Raw genomic sequence first — 18874 nt, 5'->3', positions numbered from 1 at the left:
AAACCTATTTCTAAATTTGAACAAAAAGTAATAAAATTATTATAATATCTTAATTTTTCATATTATATTATTAGGACTATTTATCAAAAATAGTAATAAACACAGAAATGGTTTAAATCACAATGCAAGAAAGATTCTCATGATTTCATCTAATAAAATCCATGCATGAACATTAAATGCAGTAATTAGCTGCATGTATTAACACTGACTTATTCTGGTCATCGTAGCCGGCGCCCACAGCAGAACTGGACCGCACGGATGACATGGTTTATCATAACGTGATGGAGATGGTGAAGGTCGTGGTGCAGCTGAAGAACGATGTCAACACATTACCAGCCTCAGAGTATGTCAATGTGGTGAAGGTACGGCGACTTTAAACATTGTATTTCTTAATGCTTACTGTTTGGAGTCGTGTTTCTGTGTTCGGTAAGGTCATTATTGTCTTTTTTGGCAGTCGGTAGGAATGACGTTGCGCAGTCTAATCAACAGTGTTGACGACATCCTTCCCACTCTACATGAGTCCATCAGAACAGAGGTAAAGCATTGGCAAACTAAAGCTATTGTGAATTAGTGAACTATTTTGTGCTGTATTGTGGAAGCTTATTCCAAATCGTGAGATTTTTTTAAATTAAAAAAAAAAAAAAAGGTAAAGCTTTTTTTTAAAAAAAATGAAAAAGATAATTAAAAATTTTTTTTGTAATTTACCTTTTCTGTTTTTTTTTTTTTTTTTTTTTTTTTTTTTTTTGCCTATAGCAGAAACAAGCTCGACTTTTTTCGTGCAGTTGTGTTAATATCTTGGAATTCTGACTTTTCTTTCTATATAACAAAGATATAAACATGCAATTCTAAGAGAAATAATCCAAATGTAAATTATTAAACTATTATGAACTATATATTATGGAAGCTTATTTCCCCCCCAAAAAATTAAAAATTTAATTGCAACTTTTTATGTCATACTTTTGACATTTTTCCATGCAAGTCTGAGAATATCTATAAACTCAGAATTACAAGGTAAAGTCTTAATTTAACTTTCACATTTTCATTTTATTTCATTCAAGGTAATTAGCAATTTTTTTATCTGAAAATTCTTTTTTTTCCAGTTTACCTTTTCTGTCCTTTTTTTTTTTTTTTTTTTGCCTATACCAGAAAAAATCTTGACTTTTTTCTTGCAGTCTTAACATTTTTTTTCTTAGAATTCCAAGATAAAAAGTCAGAATTGCAAGATATAAACTAGATGTAAAAGATGTAAATTAGCGAACTATTTTAAACTATATATATTATGGAAGCTTATTTCCAAAAAAAATTAAAAAGGTAATTGCAACTTTTTATCTAACAATTCTGACATTTTTCCATGCAATTCTGAGAATTTCTATAAACTCAGAATTACAAGATAAAAACTCAAAATTGGGAGTAAATAGTCAGAATTGTTAGATATAAAATCTCAAATTAACAACTTTATTCTTTCATTTCATTCAAGGTAAATAGCTAGTTTCTATCTGAAATTTATTTAATTTCTTTCTTTTTTTTTTTTTGGAAGGCCTATAGCAGAAACAAGCATGACTTTTCTTTTTTCTTGCAGTCTTGTAACTCTGACATTTCTTATAATTCAAAGATATAAAGTCAGAATTGTGAGATATAAAATCAGAATAGCAAGATATAATCATGCAATTCAAAGAAAAATAATCAAAATGTAAATTAGTGAACTATTTTGAACTTTATATATTATGGAATCTTATTAAAAAAAAAAAATGCAAAAATTCCAAAAAACGCAATTCTGAAACAGAATGACTTTTTTTTTTTCAATTAATTTCATTCAAGTTAAATAGCAGGTTTTTATCTGAAAATTCAGGGTTTTTTTTTCTTTCCTTTTCTCGCTCTCTCTTTTTTTTTGCCTATGTTAATAATAACTAATATTTTTAACTTTATATGTTATGGAAGCTTATTTCCAAAAATTCCAAAAACGCAATTCTGAGAATTTCTATAAACTCAGAATTACAAGGTAAAACTAAGAATTGGGAGAAAAAATGGTAAGAATTGTTAGATAAAATGTCTCAATTTAACAACATCATTTGTTCATTTAATTTAATTTCATTCAAAGTGAATTGTGAGGGTTTTTTTTCCTATTTATTATTTTTATTTTTATATAGCAGAAACAAGCTTGACTTTTTCTTGCAGTCGTGTTAATGTCTTGTAATTCTGACATTTTTATAAAATGAGATGTAAACTCTGAATTGAAAGATATAAACATGCAATTCTAAGAAAAATAATCCAAATGTAAATTAGTGAACTATTTTGAACTATGTATATTATGAAAACTTATTTCCAAAAAATAAAAAATAGCACATTTTTATCTCACAATTTTGACTTTTTCCATGCAGCTCTGAGGATTTCTGTAAACTCAGAATTACAAGATAAAAACTCAGATTTGGGGAAAAAAACAGCCTTGGAAATAAGCTTCCATAATATATATAGTTCAAAATAGATCACTAATTTACATTTTGATTATTTGATTGCAATTTACCTTTTCTGTTTTTTTTTGTTTTATTTTCACATTGCACATTTTTTTTTTTTTCTCGCAATTGTGAGTTAATTTTTTTCTCAGAACTGAGATAAAAGTCTGAATTGCGAAATAAAATGTGCAATTCCGGAAAAAAAAAGTAGAATAAAGTAGGATATGAATTCTGAAATTAATTCAAAATTGCTAGAAAAAGTCATAATGGTGAGATAACAAGTCACAAGTACCTTACCTATTTTTAATTCTATAGCAGAAACAAGCTTGACTTTTTTTATTTGGTTGTAATTGTGAGATAAAAGTCTAAATTGTAAGATTTAAACTCACAATTCTGAGGAAAAAAGTATAAATTGTGAGATACAAACACAGAATTGTGAGATATAACCTCAGAATTCAGCATCTGTTTATCTATCTATAGCACAAATAGGCTTCCATAATCTTTATATACATTAGAAAGTATAACCTGTTGTTCTGGTTACTCTCTGTTCTTCAGATTGAAGGAACTCAGAAGTTGCTGAATAAGGATCTGGCCGAGCTAATCAGCAAGATGCGTCTGGCTCAGCAGAACGCCGTCACGTCTCTAAAGGACGAGTGTAAGAAACAGATGCTGACAGCCGCTCACACGCTGGCCATGGACTCCAAAAACCTTCTGGACGCTGTGGACCAGGCCAGAGTACGAGCCAATGTGGCCAAACCCGCCACACCCTAGATCTGAGCCCTGATTAGACGTCAGACGGGCGGTGTCATCCAATGAGAAAGCTGGAGGATGAAATCAGTTGTAAATGACCTGGTACACTTTGCTTTATTTATGCTTTTGAATGAGAATGAAAGCAGTGCTTTCGACGTTGAATGTTTTCAGATATATTTTGACAAGGTTGAAAGTTAAAGATGTTTAATCTCAGGAAAGTTTGTGAGAGGAAATAAACACACTTTTGCAGTTTTGTCATGTCAGAGTATTAACTTATTTAATTCTCTAAGTATGTTTTTATAGAAAATAAATGCAACATCAATATAATTTGTATTTCTGTCAAACGAATAATTGCGATTAATCGCATCCAAAATAAAAGTTTATGTTTACATACTATATGTGTGTTTACTCTGCATATTTATTATGTATATATAAATACACACACATACATGTATATATTTTAAAAATATTTATGTGAATATAAAATATTTTTCCTTAATATATACATGTATGTGTGTGTATTTACACAGACATATAGTATGTAAACAAACTTTTGGATGCGATTAATCACGATTAATCATTTGACAGCCCTGAATATCTATACAGCACGACTGATTTAGAAGCACAAAACTACTTTTAATCATTTAATGTCAGTCTTGCAGTGATATATTCAGTATATTTTGAAAATAAATTGAGAGCTCACTGTTTGACCACTCACTGAAATACAATGTCAAGTCAATTTGGATTACTAAATATTTGTGACATTAATTATGACTCAAAAAATTCTGAATTGCAATATATAAACTCAACAACAAAACAAAAAAAAATGTAAAAAAAAAAAAAAAAAAAAAAAAAATTATTTAATTTTTTTAACATTTCTGTATCACAGTTTGGAGTATAAAACTTGAAATTCAGACTTTTGTCTCAAAATTGGATTGTTTTAGTGTTTGTTGTTTTTAGTGTCTCTGTAAAATTAAAATATATTAACAAATTTATGTATTTTCAGTGTAATTTGAAAATTGGTTAAGAGTTCACCTTTTAACTAATGAAATTTGTCATTTGGATTATTTAATAAAGATTTGTACATTACAAAGATCACTTTTAGCCTGTTGAATATTTTAATATGTTAAACTGACATATTCAATTCATTCTTTCATTTCTTTTTATTGAAGGTAATTAGCAAGTTTTTTTGCCTATAGCAGAAACAAGCTTGACTTTTTTTCTTGTAGTCGTGTTAATATCTTGCAATTCTGACTTTTTTTTAAATAAAAATTCAGAATTGTAAAATATAAACTTAGAATTGCAAGATATGTGTAAATGTAAATTGATAAAACTATTTTAAACTATATATATTATGAAAGCTTGTTAAATGTTAATTTTAATAAAATAATCTCATGAGGTTTTACATTTTTAAAAATTGCATTATTTTTTATTTAACCATTTTTAATTGCCTATTTAATTTGTGAATTATTATTTTAATTTAATTGCACATTTCTAGCTTTGAATTAAATCAGTTGTTTTACACAACCATCATCAGCAGAGGGCGACATCGCTTATATCGTCTCATTTATCATTAGTCACTTAGGGACTTTTCACACAGCTGTTAAATGATACGACTGGCAGACAGAGTCATTTATATTAATACTGACTGAGACATTTTTATGTAACAATTCATTCTTGATTACAGGAGATAAAGGCCTATCCTAGTTGTTACCTAAGATTTAAGCCTTAATTGCTCGTCATGTTTGACAAAATAGTGTTTTAGTTAAACGGACGAGCAAAATTTCAAATAGTAAATGTCATTTTTATCTCAGGTCCCATTTAAAAGTCATTGACCCGCACGGTTCACAGACCCGACTTGCATAATTGCACGACCTCAGCAATATCAAATTGCGTTTTCAAAGACTTGAGGAAGTTATAAATAAATAGGAGTTGCCTTCTGACCTTGCAGATAATTGCTGTTGAAAGCGGCACGAAATGCAATCTACGATTCATTGAACACTTGGATAAAGGGTAAAGAGTGAACTGAATTGAACTGCCACCCGTCAGGGTCACATAAGCGTTGCCTCTTTCCCAAAGGTTAATTTTGCATATTGCGGCGCTGACGCTCCCGCTCTTTATGCATGGAAACGACAGGACTCGGGCGCAGTTTGATAGTGGTAAATGTCAGCCATTCAGTGAGAGGTGAGTTGTGTTTCCTGCATTGTAACAATGAATCACATCCTCAAATAATCCCTGAACAAGCGGGTATCTCTCGTCAAAGGGAGAGACGAAGTAAGACTTTTTTTATGTAACAAATGTTTGTAATGGTCTCTGGGAAAGGCCTTGGCGTCCATCAGGGAAGTCTTTATCGCAGCTCTTGATGTCGGGCTGTATCTGGGCTCTTAAAGTGAGCTTTTAGATCATTCCTGATATCCAGGGAGGTAAGAAGAGGCCGATCGTCCCCAGCAGGCACACGATGATGAACATCCACAGGAAGATACGGTCAATCACCATTGCCACGTATTTCCAGTCCTCCTTGACCTGTCGGAAAGCAAACACGCGGTGTGGTTTAAAAGTGGTCAGAGCAGGAAAACTGTAAAGTGAAAAATGTAATGTGAAGAGTGTAATGAGGGCAGTGACAATGAGACAGGAATGAGGACTGTCAGTATAAATGGTGAAGAGGCCAAAGGGTTTAGCATTTTATTAATCATTTCCACTTCAAACTTTTTAAAAGGGTAATTATAAAAACAAATCCTGTCTTTCTATCTCATAATCACAAGTTTTTTATTACTTCATGTAATTTATTAATGTATTTAGCATACATGCAACTTCACATCTTTGAGTTGCATTGTGTGGCAGGTTACTTTAGTATTATTTTTATATATTTTATTATTCAGTTTTTAATAATTTTGTTATGTGCTCTTGGCAATGTAATTTTATTTTTCACAACTACTGATAATTCAAAAATTATGAGATAAATAGGCATAACTATGAGGTAAGTTATAAATATAACAAAAAATGCAACCTTTCGTCATAATTTTTATTTATTCATAGTATATCAATTTTGACTTTTCATCCTATAATTTTGACTTTGGATGTCAGTTTTGACTTTTTATCTCAATTTCATCCTTTTATCTTTATCTATTATTACTTAGTATGTCATAATTTTGATTTATCTCATAATTTTGACTTTTTATTGCATAATCTTACTTTATGTAAGGAATTTTACTTGTATCTTTTAATTTAAACTTTTAGTTGCTTATGGACTTTATCTCATAATTCTGATTCAGTTTGTCAAATTTGTTTGTTTGGATTTTTTTATTCTCATAAGTATAACTTAGTATGTCAACTATTTTGACTTTTGTCTCATAATTATATCTTTTTATGTCAATTATGATTTTTTATTGCGTATCAAATTTTAATCTCATAATTATGTTTAAAGGGTAATTATAACAATGCCAACTTTTTTTGTAATAATTTTTATTTTATAACTTTTTGAAATAATTTTATTTTTAGCATAACTACAACTTTTCTTCAAATCATGTCTTTTCATCTCACAATAACATGTTTTTTTATTATTTTATGTATTTTATTACTTTATTTCACACACATGCAATTTTACATCATACAGACCTTTTTCTCATAATTATAATTATTTTTATATTTTAAATTTTAGCTTAATTTTTTAATAATTTTGTTATGTGCTCTTGTCGATGTAATTTTATTTTTAACAACTACAACTTCATAATTCACAATGTAACTGGCAAAAACGTCATAATTATGACATACTAAGTCATAATTCTGAGCTAAAAGTAAAAAAACATAGATAAATAGCCATGAGGTAAGTTATAAATATGACTAAAAAATGCAACCTTCTGTCATAATTTTGAATTTTTATCTCATAATTTTGACTTTTTTTACTTTTTATATTTTATCTTATAATTTCTACTTTTATTATTTTATTTTAATTATTACTATTTTAAAATTTTAAAAAAGTTTTTTTTTACTTTTTTATCTCATAATCCTACATTTTATATTTTTATGAAATAAGAATTTTCACTTATCTCATAATTAGAATTTAGTATGCAATAATATGAACTTTTTAATCTTATAAATATAATCTTATAAAATTATAAACAGTATGTCAGAATTTCAACCTCTTTTTATAATTATAACTCGGAACGTTTAATTTAAACTTATTACATAGCTATGTTTTCTCTCATAACTATGATTTAGTATGTCATACATTTGTAAGGTTTACAGAACCTCAGACACTTTGATCTTCTGAGACGGACAATACACACACAGTGTATTAAGATATAGACATTTGTTTCCACATCTCACTGAGAGAAGATGTGAGAAAAGCCCCTTTCCACCTATTCCTTCCATCCACTTCCCCTCACCCATCTCCTCTCACTCAGCTCACTTAGGCTGGTCAATAGCATAATATAATGTTCTACATGAATACAAGTGATATCCATAGTCATGTTTAGTATCATTTGAACTGTCACTGTGTGTCTGGTACAATGGTCTCATTCTCACAAGAAGTAAATGAAAAGGTAAACCGATCCTAAGAGTTCAGAGATATTTTGCTCACTGTTGAGGTTGTACTATTTCCCAGTGGCTTTCATGCAAATTACCATCTGTCCCCAAAAGGTGCAAACGATCAAGTCTAGGACTTGATCAATGCAAATTCAAATTGTTAGTTCCTGTCTCCATGTCTCCATTTCTCCATGTTGACACACTTCGTACTATGTATTTTTCTTAAGTCAGGTATGCATCTTACTCCTAGATTCATCTTGGAGATTTCTTGTATTGATTTGATATCTTTGAATTGGCTGTATAATTGGCATAATACATATTTACCTGACTTCTAATAAATTGTTACATTTGATTTTATTCTGATTTACTCTGAAATTATTCTCTCAAGTAGATTAAGTGAAGGCGTATGTTACCGCAAATATGCGTCCAGGGTTAAGTACATACTAGATCTCAGGTTAGATTCTAGATTTCTGACTAACTGCTTGAATTTAGTTAAGTTGTTATGCAGTTGCATTAACTATGGGGGGCTAGACAAAATACTATTGGAGTACTAGCATGGTTCGGGGATATTTCATAGTACTAGCCATAACCTCTGGTTACTGTCTCAGCTTTATTCAAGTTGTTATATAGTTAAACTAACTATAGGGGGCTAGATAAAACACGATTGAAGTATTAGCATACTTCATAGTGCTAGCCATAACCTCTGATTTAGTTTGAGCTTTAACTAAGTTGTTACATAGGTGACTGTAGGGGGCTAAACAGACCCACTATTTAAAACATGACAAGCATGAGGCGGTCTATTAAATAGTTAGCCATAACCTCTGACTAATGATCAGACTGGAGGGTTTGTGATCGTGGGCCCATGTAAATCGGCCGACATGAGGCACCCTGAGCGACATAGATTCCTAATGAAAGAGTAAATATAAAGTAAAGAGTTAAACAGAATAAGCAAATGTTAGAATAATAACAATTATAAATGGAGAAAAAAATTAATTCGTATGACAACCTAAATTCGAGGTCATAATAAAATGTCAGATTAGATGATAAAATGGAGTCAGATTGAATTTAACTTCAATTAAATAACTTTGCGCACTGGAAAGACCCAACATGCAAGAAAACCTTCGGCCACCATTGGATACCTTCCTTGGGCCAACTGCGTGGACCTTACACATTGGTTTTATCTCGTAATTGTCTTCACAATTTTAACTTTTTGTCTCATAATTGTGACTCTGGATGTCAGTTTTGAAATTTTAGCTCAATTTCAACCTTTTATCTTATGATTTCTACTTTTTTTTATTATTACTCAGTATGTCATAATTTTGATTTATCTCATAATCTTACTTTTTATGTAAGCATTTTTACTTATCTCATAACTATGATTTAGTATGCCATAATTTTATCTTGTATCTCGTTATTTACACTTTTTAATACGTCTACTTTATCTCATTAGGACTAAGTATGTCATAAAAATGTCATAAAATGTTTATCTCAAAATAGCTACATTTTATCTCATAATTATGACTTAGTATGTCATAATTTGGACTTTTTAATTGCACAAGTATAACTTAGTATGTCAGAATTTAAACCTTTTGAAACATCATGAAATTTTATTTTGAACTTTTTAATGCATATCTACTTTTTAATCTCATTATTATGATTTAGTATGTCATATTTTTGTTTTATCTTATAATTTAGGCTTCTCATAATTTGATTTATGAACTATTTCAATTTGTCTCATAATTATGTCTTTTTATGTCAGAATTTTGACTTTTTGTCTCTTAATACAACTTTCTAATGTCATATTATGGTTTACCTATAATAAAAAAAAAATTATGTATTGCAACTGGTCTTATTTAACCACTAAACAAGGTTAAATGTTTCAGTCACTCACTGAGAAGTCTTCGTCCTCAGCACGCAGGTGATCAGCGATGTACCGCACCCCGTCCAGAGCTCGTAGGACACACGGTGAGAAGGTCAGACTTGGATCTGACACAAGATTTGTAAGCTTTGCTGGACGCTGACACAGGTTCACCACGTGTCCTAACTGCTGGAGCTCGTACTTCTGGAGCAAAGGCTCAGAGTCGGACAGATGCAGAGACGTGGCGGACGGGGACGAGATGGACGTGGAGATTCCCACCCCTAACCCGAACTCCATGTCCTGACAGTTCAGCCCGTCCACCTCAGTCTCCTGCTGAAGCCAGGTTTTGGATGTGCTAAGGTTGGGCGTATTGCGCCGTTTCTGATCGGGTTCCGGGCGTCTCATGAAGAGCCAGCGGGGAATGAGGTCCAGGAACACTGAATGAACCCAACGGGGCATTTTATGTGTGCTTGGCGAACGATGGTGCACATTAAGCACAAAAACAGTAATGACTATAGAGAGGGTGACAAAGATCATGGTGAAGAGCAGGTACTCGCCAATCAGCGGGATAACCAGAGATGTCGAGGGAATGATTTCGGTGATGAGCAACAGGAAAACAGTGAGGGAAAGGAGGACAGAAATACACAACGTGATCTTCTCTCCGCAGTCCGACGGCAGGTAGAACACCAACACGGTCAAGCAGGAAATAAGCAAGCAGGGAATGATAAGGTTGATGGTGTAGAACAGAGGCAGACGGCGGATGATGAAGAAGTAGGTGATGTCCGGGTAGATCTCATGACAGCAGTCGTATTTCTTTGTGTTGTAGGTTCCCACGGCATTGATGATGGCCCATTCGCCGCTCTCCCAGTAGTCCTTCAGGTCCACGGTGCCCTCGATCTGCTCCAGATCAATCTTGGCCTTGTCGTAGGTCCAGGAGCCGAACTTCATCTTGCAGTTTTGCTGGTCAAATGGGAAGAAGGTGACGTCGATGCTGCAGGAGCTCTTGTAGATTGCTGGAGGAACCCAACTCACCTTTCCCGTGTGGAACAGGTGGGCTTTGGTCATGTGGGTCACCGCAAACTCGCCATCTGCACTGTAGACAAAACCACATTACACGTTACAGTACCGTTCAATAGTTTGGGTAAAATGTTTTCAAAAGTCTCTTTATGCACATCAAGGCTGCATTGACTGTAATTATGACTTTTTATCTCATAATCTTACTTTTAGTGCCATAATGTTAACTTGTATCTTGCATATTTACTTTATCACATTTTATGACTTAGTATGTCATAAATTTGTTTTATCTCATAATTTGGATTTACTTCATAATTTGATTTGTGTAATAATTTAAATTAATGTCATAATTATGAATTAGTATGTCATAAATTAGTATGTCATAATTTAGTATGTCGTAATTTTGACTTTTTATTTAATTCAACTTTTCAATCTCATAATTTTGATTTTTGTAATCTCATAATTACGACTTAAAGTAATGTTATAATTTTGACCTTTCATCGAAGTGTTTCAACATTTTGTCAGAATTTTGACCTTTTTAATCTCATAATTGGCTTAGTTTATCATAATTTTTGTTTTATTAATCTCATCATTTCAATTTTGGCTTTTATCTTATTATTATGACATTTTTACATCATAATGTTGACCTTTATCTCATTTAAACTTTTTGATATCATAATTATGACATTTTTATCATAAATATGACTTTATCTCATACTTGTGGCTTTGTATCTCAAATTTTTGACTATTTAATCTCATAATTTCATCGTTTTATGTCATAATTTAGATTTTTTAAATCTCATAATTGATTAAGTATATCATTTTTTTTTACTTTTTATCATTATTTCAACTATAATGTCATAATTTTGACTTTTTTTCTTTTATTATGACATATAGTATCATAATTTTGACTTTCATCTCATACTTATAGCTTTGTACCTCATAATTTTGATTATTTAATCTCATAATTTCAACATTTTATGTCATAATTTTGATTTTTTAATCTCAGGTATGACAGTACGTCATATCTTTTGTCTCATAGTTACGATTAGTATGTTATAATTTTGACTATTTAATCTCGTAATTTTAATGTTTTATGTCATAATTTCAATATAGTATGTCGTAAATATGGCTTTATCTCATATTTAATTTTGACTATTTAATCTCATAATTTCAACGTTTTATGTCATAATTTAGATTTTTTTTTAAATCTGATAGGTATGATTTAGTATGTCATACCTTAAAACTTTTGTTTCATAATTATATCTTTTGTCTCATAGTTATGATTAGTATGTCATAATTTTGACTATTTAATCTCATAATTTCAACATTTTGTCATAATTTAGATTTTTTAATCTCATAATTGACTTAGTATATCATAATGTTTGACTTTGTATCATTATTTTAACTGTAATGTCAAAAATGTTTTTTCTTATTATTATTACATTTAATATCATAACGTTGACTTTTATTTTATTTTTAATGTCATAATTTTGACATTTTTCTAATAATTATGTCTTTTATCTCATAGTTATGACTTTGTCATAAATATGGCTTCATCTAATACTTATGGTTTTGTAACTCATAATTTTGACAATTTAATCTCATAATTTTAACGTTTTATGTCATAATTTCAATGTAGTATGTCGTAAATATGGCTTTATCTCATATTTATGGCTTTGTATCTCATAATTTTGAGTATTTAATCTCATAATTTTAATGTTTTATGTTTTTAATGTCATAGGTATGACTTGGTATGTTATAATTACCTTTTAATCACAAATGTGTGACATTTTAATATCTTAATTATAATTTAGCCAGGGGTGATTTTTTTTTTTTTTTATATGTGGCGAAAATGGGCATTTATTTGGTATTTAATAAACATTTTTTGGTATTTAAAAAGACTTTTTTTTTAAATACAAGCAATAAAAGCAATGATCCAAGTGTTAAAGGGACAGCAACAAAAATTCTAAGCGGCAAAAAAAAAAAAAAATTATTATAATTAATGCACAAAAAAAAAACTTTACTAACATTATTACTGGATCTCAGAAAGTATGACCCTTTTAAAAAGTGCTTTCTGTAAAATATGTATAAATTATAGGAAGTGTCTTTGATGTATCTGGGCTACAAACTTTTCTTTATGCCTCTAGGAAGATGTTCCATGACAATTGCATTAATTACTTCAAATATCTGCAGCACTTTCTGTTTTTTTGCTCCAGGTATCTGATGATGCAAGAGGACCTCAATTTCTCATTTGTCGCGATCAAACATGCCTCCTAGATAAAGACAGACCTGGTGCTTCTGAAAATAGATGAGTCATTTGACATTTTATTAGGAGATTAAAACATGCACCTTTTTTTTAATCAACTACAGCAGTGCTTAACATCTTATTTCACGCCATGTCTGTTTGATTTCACATATTAATGTTACAGAAACACCAATGCGCTGGATCTACGGCCTGCAGATATTAATAGAGCCATTAAGACTTGGACCGTCATCTTTCTTCCATAATTTTTACAGGACACTGTGTTAGTTTAATCGCAACCTTTAATGTCCAAATAGCCAGGACCACCTTGAGCAAATATTACTGAATGCGTCATGTGTGTTACAACCTTTTTAGAAATATACATTAGTACTTACTTATTGTATAAGACAATGTCAGGCACCCAAATCATCTCAGACGGGACTCTAATAGACGTCACATTATCAAATTCAGACGGATTCCAGCGCAGTTTATAATCATTCCATTCCTGCAAAGGTCAAAAAGTCACATTTGGACATATACAGTAGTTAAAAATGTGGTGCAGCAAGTCACCCTTGAGGTTTAAAAGCCTTTTATAATAATTGTGTATTGTATCAGTTGAGCTTTGACCACAATATCATTTATTAATCAATACAAGTAAATATAAAGACGGTTACCTGTTTTAGCCAAACGTTTGTTGTCATCATTTGATTCTTCTCGTCCTGTAGAATATCAGAGGAAAAAGTAAGCATCAAAAACATATACATTTACACTAAAGGAGGGATTCAAGTTGAAGCACCATTCACATTCATCAGAAATGTGATGCCAAAAATGAATGCATTCAAGATGGTTTTAATGCACTGATGCTTTAATTTAAATTATTTTCCACTCAATTATACCCAGGACTCTTTATTGTCATTTCTTACCAGGGCAAGCATCAAAAACATGCAAAATATCAACTTACCACATCAATAAGCTGGGCGATCGAGAGGCCAAATTTGATGATAACAACATCGCTGATGTTCCGCACGGGTCTGGACCACTTATTGTAACCCATGAAGAGTTTTTTAAAGAGTTTATCTTCTGCATGTGCATGGATCCAGCCGTCTGATAACACTGCAAGAGATATTCATAGACAAAGAGAGAGTTTCTGACAGGTCTTGATCATGAAACTTTACTTCTTTTTTTTTTTTAACTTGTAAGTTGAGGTGACAATGAAGATACTAAATCTTAGATGTTTTCTACAATTTGATAACAGTGGGGGAAAAAGGATTGTGTATACATATATATATATAGCCAAAAATACATTGTACGGTTCAAAATTATCAATTTTTCTTTTATGCCAAAAATCTTTAGGATATTAAGTAAAGATCATGTTCCATGAAGATATTTTGTAAATTTCCTACCCTAAATATATCGAAACTTAATTTTTGATTAGTAATATGCTTTGCTAAGAACTTCATTTGGACAACTTTAAAGGCAATTTCTCAATATTTTGATTTTTGCACCCTCAGATCTCGGCCAAATATTGTCCTATTCTAACAAAATTAATGTCCTATCCATACATCAATGGAAAGCTTATTTATTCAGTTTTCAGATGATGTATGAATCTCAGTTTCAAAAAATTGACCCTTATGACTGGTTTTGTGGTCCAAGGTCACATATTTTTAAAACCACTTTAGTTTTAGTTTTAATTGGATGATATTTACAAAAATTCCATCTTTTTATCTCACAATTCTGTCTTTTTTTGGAATTCTGAGAAAAAAAACTCAGAATTGGGAGAAAGAAATTTAGAATTTTTAGTTTTTATTTTCACAATTCTAAGTTCTGACTTTTTTCTCTGAATTCTACATCTTGAAATTCTGAAAAAATAAAAAGGTAATTGTGAGTTTTTATCTTACAATTTAGAATTTTCTCCCCGCAATCGTGAGTTTGTCTTAAATTCTGACTTTTCTTTATACAAGTTTATATTTAAAAAAGTATAAAAATTGTCAGATAAAAAAATTCAATTTTATTTTTGTTCCCCTGACAAAACAGCTTCCACACACTGTAAAAAATAAACAGAAAACCTAAAAAAAATAAGGCGACTTGATGCAGTAAGACTTTTGAGATCTCTCAGCAATAGTTTTTTAGTTTTTCTCAGTAAAGATACTTTGTTTAGCCAACATGAATTTGTTTGTTCATGCAGTGCTGCATGTCTTATTTTGCTAACAGAAAAAGTCTTGTCACAGCAACTGAAACAACAATTACTATCATTGTGGTAATTTATTTTTTTATGTGTCAATTTTTTGTTTATTTACAAATGACAAACAGTGAATTGTTATAGAAACCTTAATGAATAACTTAGTCTATGTAAACAACATTGTCTTACAAAGAGATATAATTGGTTGAACATACTCTAGGCCTCAAAACAATCTTCAAGAATGGTTGCAATCAACAAATATTAAAAAGATGAGCTCTTTACATCACAGTGCAACAAATAACTAACAATAATGAAAAACGACAAAAAGTTTAAATTAAGTCAACAAACAGCAAAACAATCCTATAAATGTAACTCACAAAGTCTTAATATGAAATTCTTTGTTCAGACAACTGTGTTTGACTAGCTGGGACAACATTAGGGTTGATTTTGTTGGTCTGATAAGGGTTTTTATGTCGTTTTTAAGAAAATAGCATTTTTTAGTATTTGAGAAATGTTTCAAAACTGGAAAATATTTTTTACAGTGTAGCTGAATGAAAACTATGAAGGGAACAGAATTACATTTAAAATGCACTTATGTAATTTGACGCCCACTTTTGATTTTATCCGAAAACAGATACGAATAATTGAGACTGTTACAGATGCAGATATTGGCTTTGCCGCACACCCCTAGTGACAGCCGATTAATTCAGCACTGTAACTGATTATAAAGTGTCTGATAAATGTTTTGGAAATGTACTGTAGAAGATGCACAACACTGAATAGGTCACAGTTAAGGTCACTCACACTAACTGAGTTATGGCTGGGTAAAATAAGAGACTGGCCGAGCGCAGCCGCCTCCTCACTGTAATTACTATTCGTTCCTTAATCACTGCAGTCAGCTCTAATTAATCCAGCCGTCCAGTGATTTGTGATGTTTTTCTTAAAGGGTGGAAACTTCATATTAGAAAACTGAGGGGAATCACAGGAACCAATGCAATGCAAAAACATAAAGTGTGTTTAAGTGAGGTAAAAAAAAAAAGAAAAAAAAAGAAAAGAATCTATTTTGCACTCTTTTTAGTTGAATTCAGAAATTATTACTTTCACAATGTCTATTCATGTCAAATAATGTGATCTTAGACTTTTAGATACTGTATATATGCATAAGCACTGATTTTTTTAGCTTCAGATTTTGCCAGTGGATTTAATGTAAAATTTAAATATGATACTTGTGGACTTTGTGCAAGACAATCATGTTTAAAATGTTATTAATAAGCAATAATATCAATACTTTATTCTAAAACTTGTGGATTATACTTTGCGTGACAATATGTGTTTCATACACAAATGCAAACGATGACAGATGACAGAGTTCCATAATTCTAAAATATTACTTCACTAATAAAAAAAGGAACCGTGCACTTACCAGGTTTAACGTGCTCCACCATAAGGAAGAACAGCGGCAGATTCTTCCAAAATAATTTGAAATGCTTTTGCTCCATATCCATCCGCAGAAGTCTAGAAGCGTGTGAAATGGCCTGTCATGACTGTTGTATGTGCTGATCATGCGGTGGTTGTGATTGTGCTGCTCTGGCTCTGTCATCAGACTCACTGAGCGGCTCTGACGGACTGTGAGCCAATGATGATGCCGTGCGTCTCCATAGAGGATCAGTGGGCGAGGTTTACATTGTGGAATGAATCTTCAATTTGAAATACTTAAAACCTAAATTATTAACTTTTATTAAATACAATTTAATATATATTTACATGACGCAATCTGTTTTAGGATTAGCCAATCATAGAAAAGCATCGCCTTAGTAAAACCCCGGGTCTAGGGTTCAGGGGTGAAACGTAATATATCCTATTATATTAAACTAATTATAAGATAAATTACCTTAATATAATATTATAATATTATAAATATTATATTAATATTATAAATATTAAATATTTTCCTATAAAAACATATTTAGATTTTTTATGTTATCATTTTTATGATGTAATGATTTTTTTAAACATAGTACTGTTTTTTGTGAAAATACCGGTTATGAAATAATAAATAAAGGTCTATAAAGGTTTTCTTTATTGCTAAATAAATCGGTGACTTATTAAATAATTTGTTATGCATTACATAGATGTATGTTTTGTAGATGTATGTTCAATATTAATAATTAATTAATTAATTTTACGTTTTTTTGTGAAAATGTTATGAAATAATAATTGTTGTCTAGAAAGGGTTTCTTTAAATACTGCAAAATAAATCGGTGCAATTAAAACTGACTTACTTAATAATTAGTTATCTATCAGATACATGTATTTTTATTATATTTCAATATTAATAATATTATAAATAATAAATATAATATCCTATTATATTAAGGTAATAATAAGATATTATAATGACGCTATATGTATTGTATTAATATATTATTCATTCATTAATATGTAATTTGAGTCATCAATATATATCAAAATAAATCGGTAAAATGAATTAATGGATTTTGTTATGCATTACATATAATAAATGTAATTTTTTCACTATTGTCTTAAATTAAATAATTTGTTATGCATTATATACATGTGTTTTTATTATATTTCAATATTAATAATATTATAAATATGAAATCTTATACATAAAAATATATTTAGAATTTTTTGTTATGATTTATGCTATGACGTTATGACTTTTAAAAATATATTACTGTTTTTTTTTGTAAAAATGCATTTTATGAAATAATTGTTGTCTGTGAAGGTATTTAAATACTGCAAAATAAATTGGTGCATTTAATCATTGACTTATTAAATAATTTGTTATGCATTATATACATGTATTTTTATTATATTTAAATAATATAAATATTAAATCTTTTATATGAAAATATATTTAGACATAGTTACAATGTTATGATTTATTTAAACATATTACTGTTTTTTGTGCATGCAGCAATACATGTTATGAAATAAAAATTGTTGTCTATAAAGGGTTTCTTTAAATACTTTAATCATTTACTTATTAAATAATTTGTTATGCATTACATACATGTATTTTTTATTATATTTCAAAATAAATAATATTATAAATATTAAATATTTTCCTGTTAAAATATATTTTGATTTTTTATATTATAATTTTTGTGATGTTATGATTTTTTTTTTTTAAACATAGTACTGTATTTTGTGAAAATGCCGGTTATGAAATAATCATTCTTGTCTATAAAGATTTTTTTTACTGCAAAATAAATCGGTGCATTTAATTACTGACTTATTAAATTATTTGTTATGCATTACATACATGTATTTTTTTATTATATTTCAATATCAGTAATTAATTAATTAATATTACGTTTTTTGTGAAAATGTTATGAAATAATGATTGTTGTCTAGAAAGGGTTTCTTTAAATACTGCAAAATAAATCGGTCCAATTAAAACTGACTTAAGTAGTTATCTATCAGATACATGTATTTTTATTATATTTCAATATTAATAATATTATAAATAATAAATACTTGTATATAAAAACATATTTAGATTTTTATTATGATATTTATGATGTTATGTTTTTTTAAACATATTACTTTTTTTATGAAATAATAATTGTTGTTTATTAAGGTTTTCTTTAAATACTGCAAAATATTGGTGCACTTAATTATAGACTTACTAAATTACATGTATTTTTATTATCATTCAATATTAATATTATTCATTACAATTATTCAATATGAATAATATTATAAATATTAAATATTTTATATATAATATATTTTTGTTATGATTTTTTAAGCACCTTACTGTTTTGTGAAAATGCACATTATTTAACAAAATTATTGTTGTCTGTAAAGGTTTTTATATATTGTTG

The 18874-nt window shown here is 29.6% G+C and overlaps 2 protein-coding genes across 3 annotated transcripts in view; one reads left to right on the top strand and one right to left on the bottom strand.

Annotated features, from left to right (window-relative positions):
* Window positions 1–4434, top strand: part of ptk2ba (protein tyrosine kinase 2 beta, a) — a 29572-nt gene extending 25138 nt beyond the window's left edge. The window contains exons 30-32 of one of the 2 annotated variants that reach the window (XM_051133012.1): window positions 228–362; window positions 455–535; window positions 3006–4434. In XM_051133012.1, coding sequence (XP_050988969.1) covers window positions 228–362; window positions 455–535; window positions 3006–3221 — 432 coding nt within the window. In that variant the 3' untranslated portion in view covers window positions 3222–4434. The remainder of the gene's footprint in view (window positions 1–227; window positions 363–454; window positions 536–3005) is intronic. The other variant, XM_051133013.1, reaches the window with a different exon arrangement.
* A 1100-nt stretch (window positions 4435–5534) lies between these two features.
* chrna2a (cholinergic receptor, nicotinic, alpha 2a (neuronal)) lies at window positions 5535–16580 on the bottom strand. The gene is made up of 6 exons (XM_051132647.1): window positions 16444–16580; window positions 13803–13954; window positions 13516–13560; window positions 13237–13346; window positions 9616–10675; window positions 5535–5723 (listed from the first exon to the last, which is right to left on the bottom strand). Exons 1-6 carry the CDS (start codon window positions 16523–16525, stop codon window positions 5598–5600), a joined length of 1575 nt encoding a protein of 524 aa, XP_050988604.1. The 5' UTR covers window positions 16526–16580; the 3' UTR covers window positions 5535–5597.
* Window positions 16581–18874: the final 2294 nt, after the last annotated feature.

The sequence above is a fragment of the Labeo rohita genome, chromosome 17, assembly GCF_022985175.1.
Source record: "Labeo rohita strain BAU-BD-2019 chromosome 17, IGBB_LRoh.1.0, whole genome shotgun sequence".
Classification (NCBI taxonomy): Eukaryota; Metazoa; Chordata; class Actinopteri; order Cypriniformes; family Cyprinidae; genus Labeo; species Labeo rohita.
This window is presented reverse-complemented; position numbering and strand designations above follow the sequence as displayed.

Coding starts and splice junctions, on each gene's coding strand:
- chrna2a (XM_051132647.1), bottom strand. CDS start 16,525: ATGGATATGGAGCAAAAGCATTTCAAATTATTTTGGAAGAATCTGCCG. Junction 10,676..13,236: donor GACATTGTCTTATACAATAA/GTAAGTACTAAT, acceptor TTTTGTCTACAG/TGCAGATGGCGAGTTTGCGG. Junction 5,724..9,615: donor CTGAGGACGAAGACTTCTCA/GTGAGTGACTGA, acceptor GCTTTCCGACAG/GTCAAGGAGGACTGGAAATA.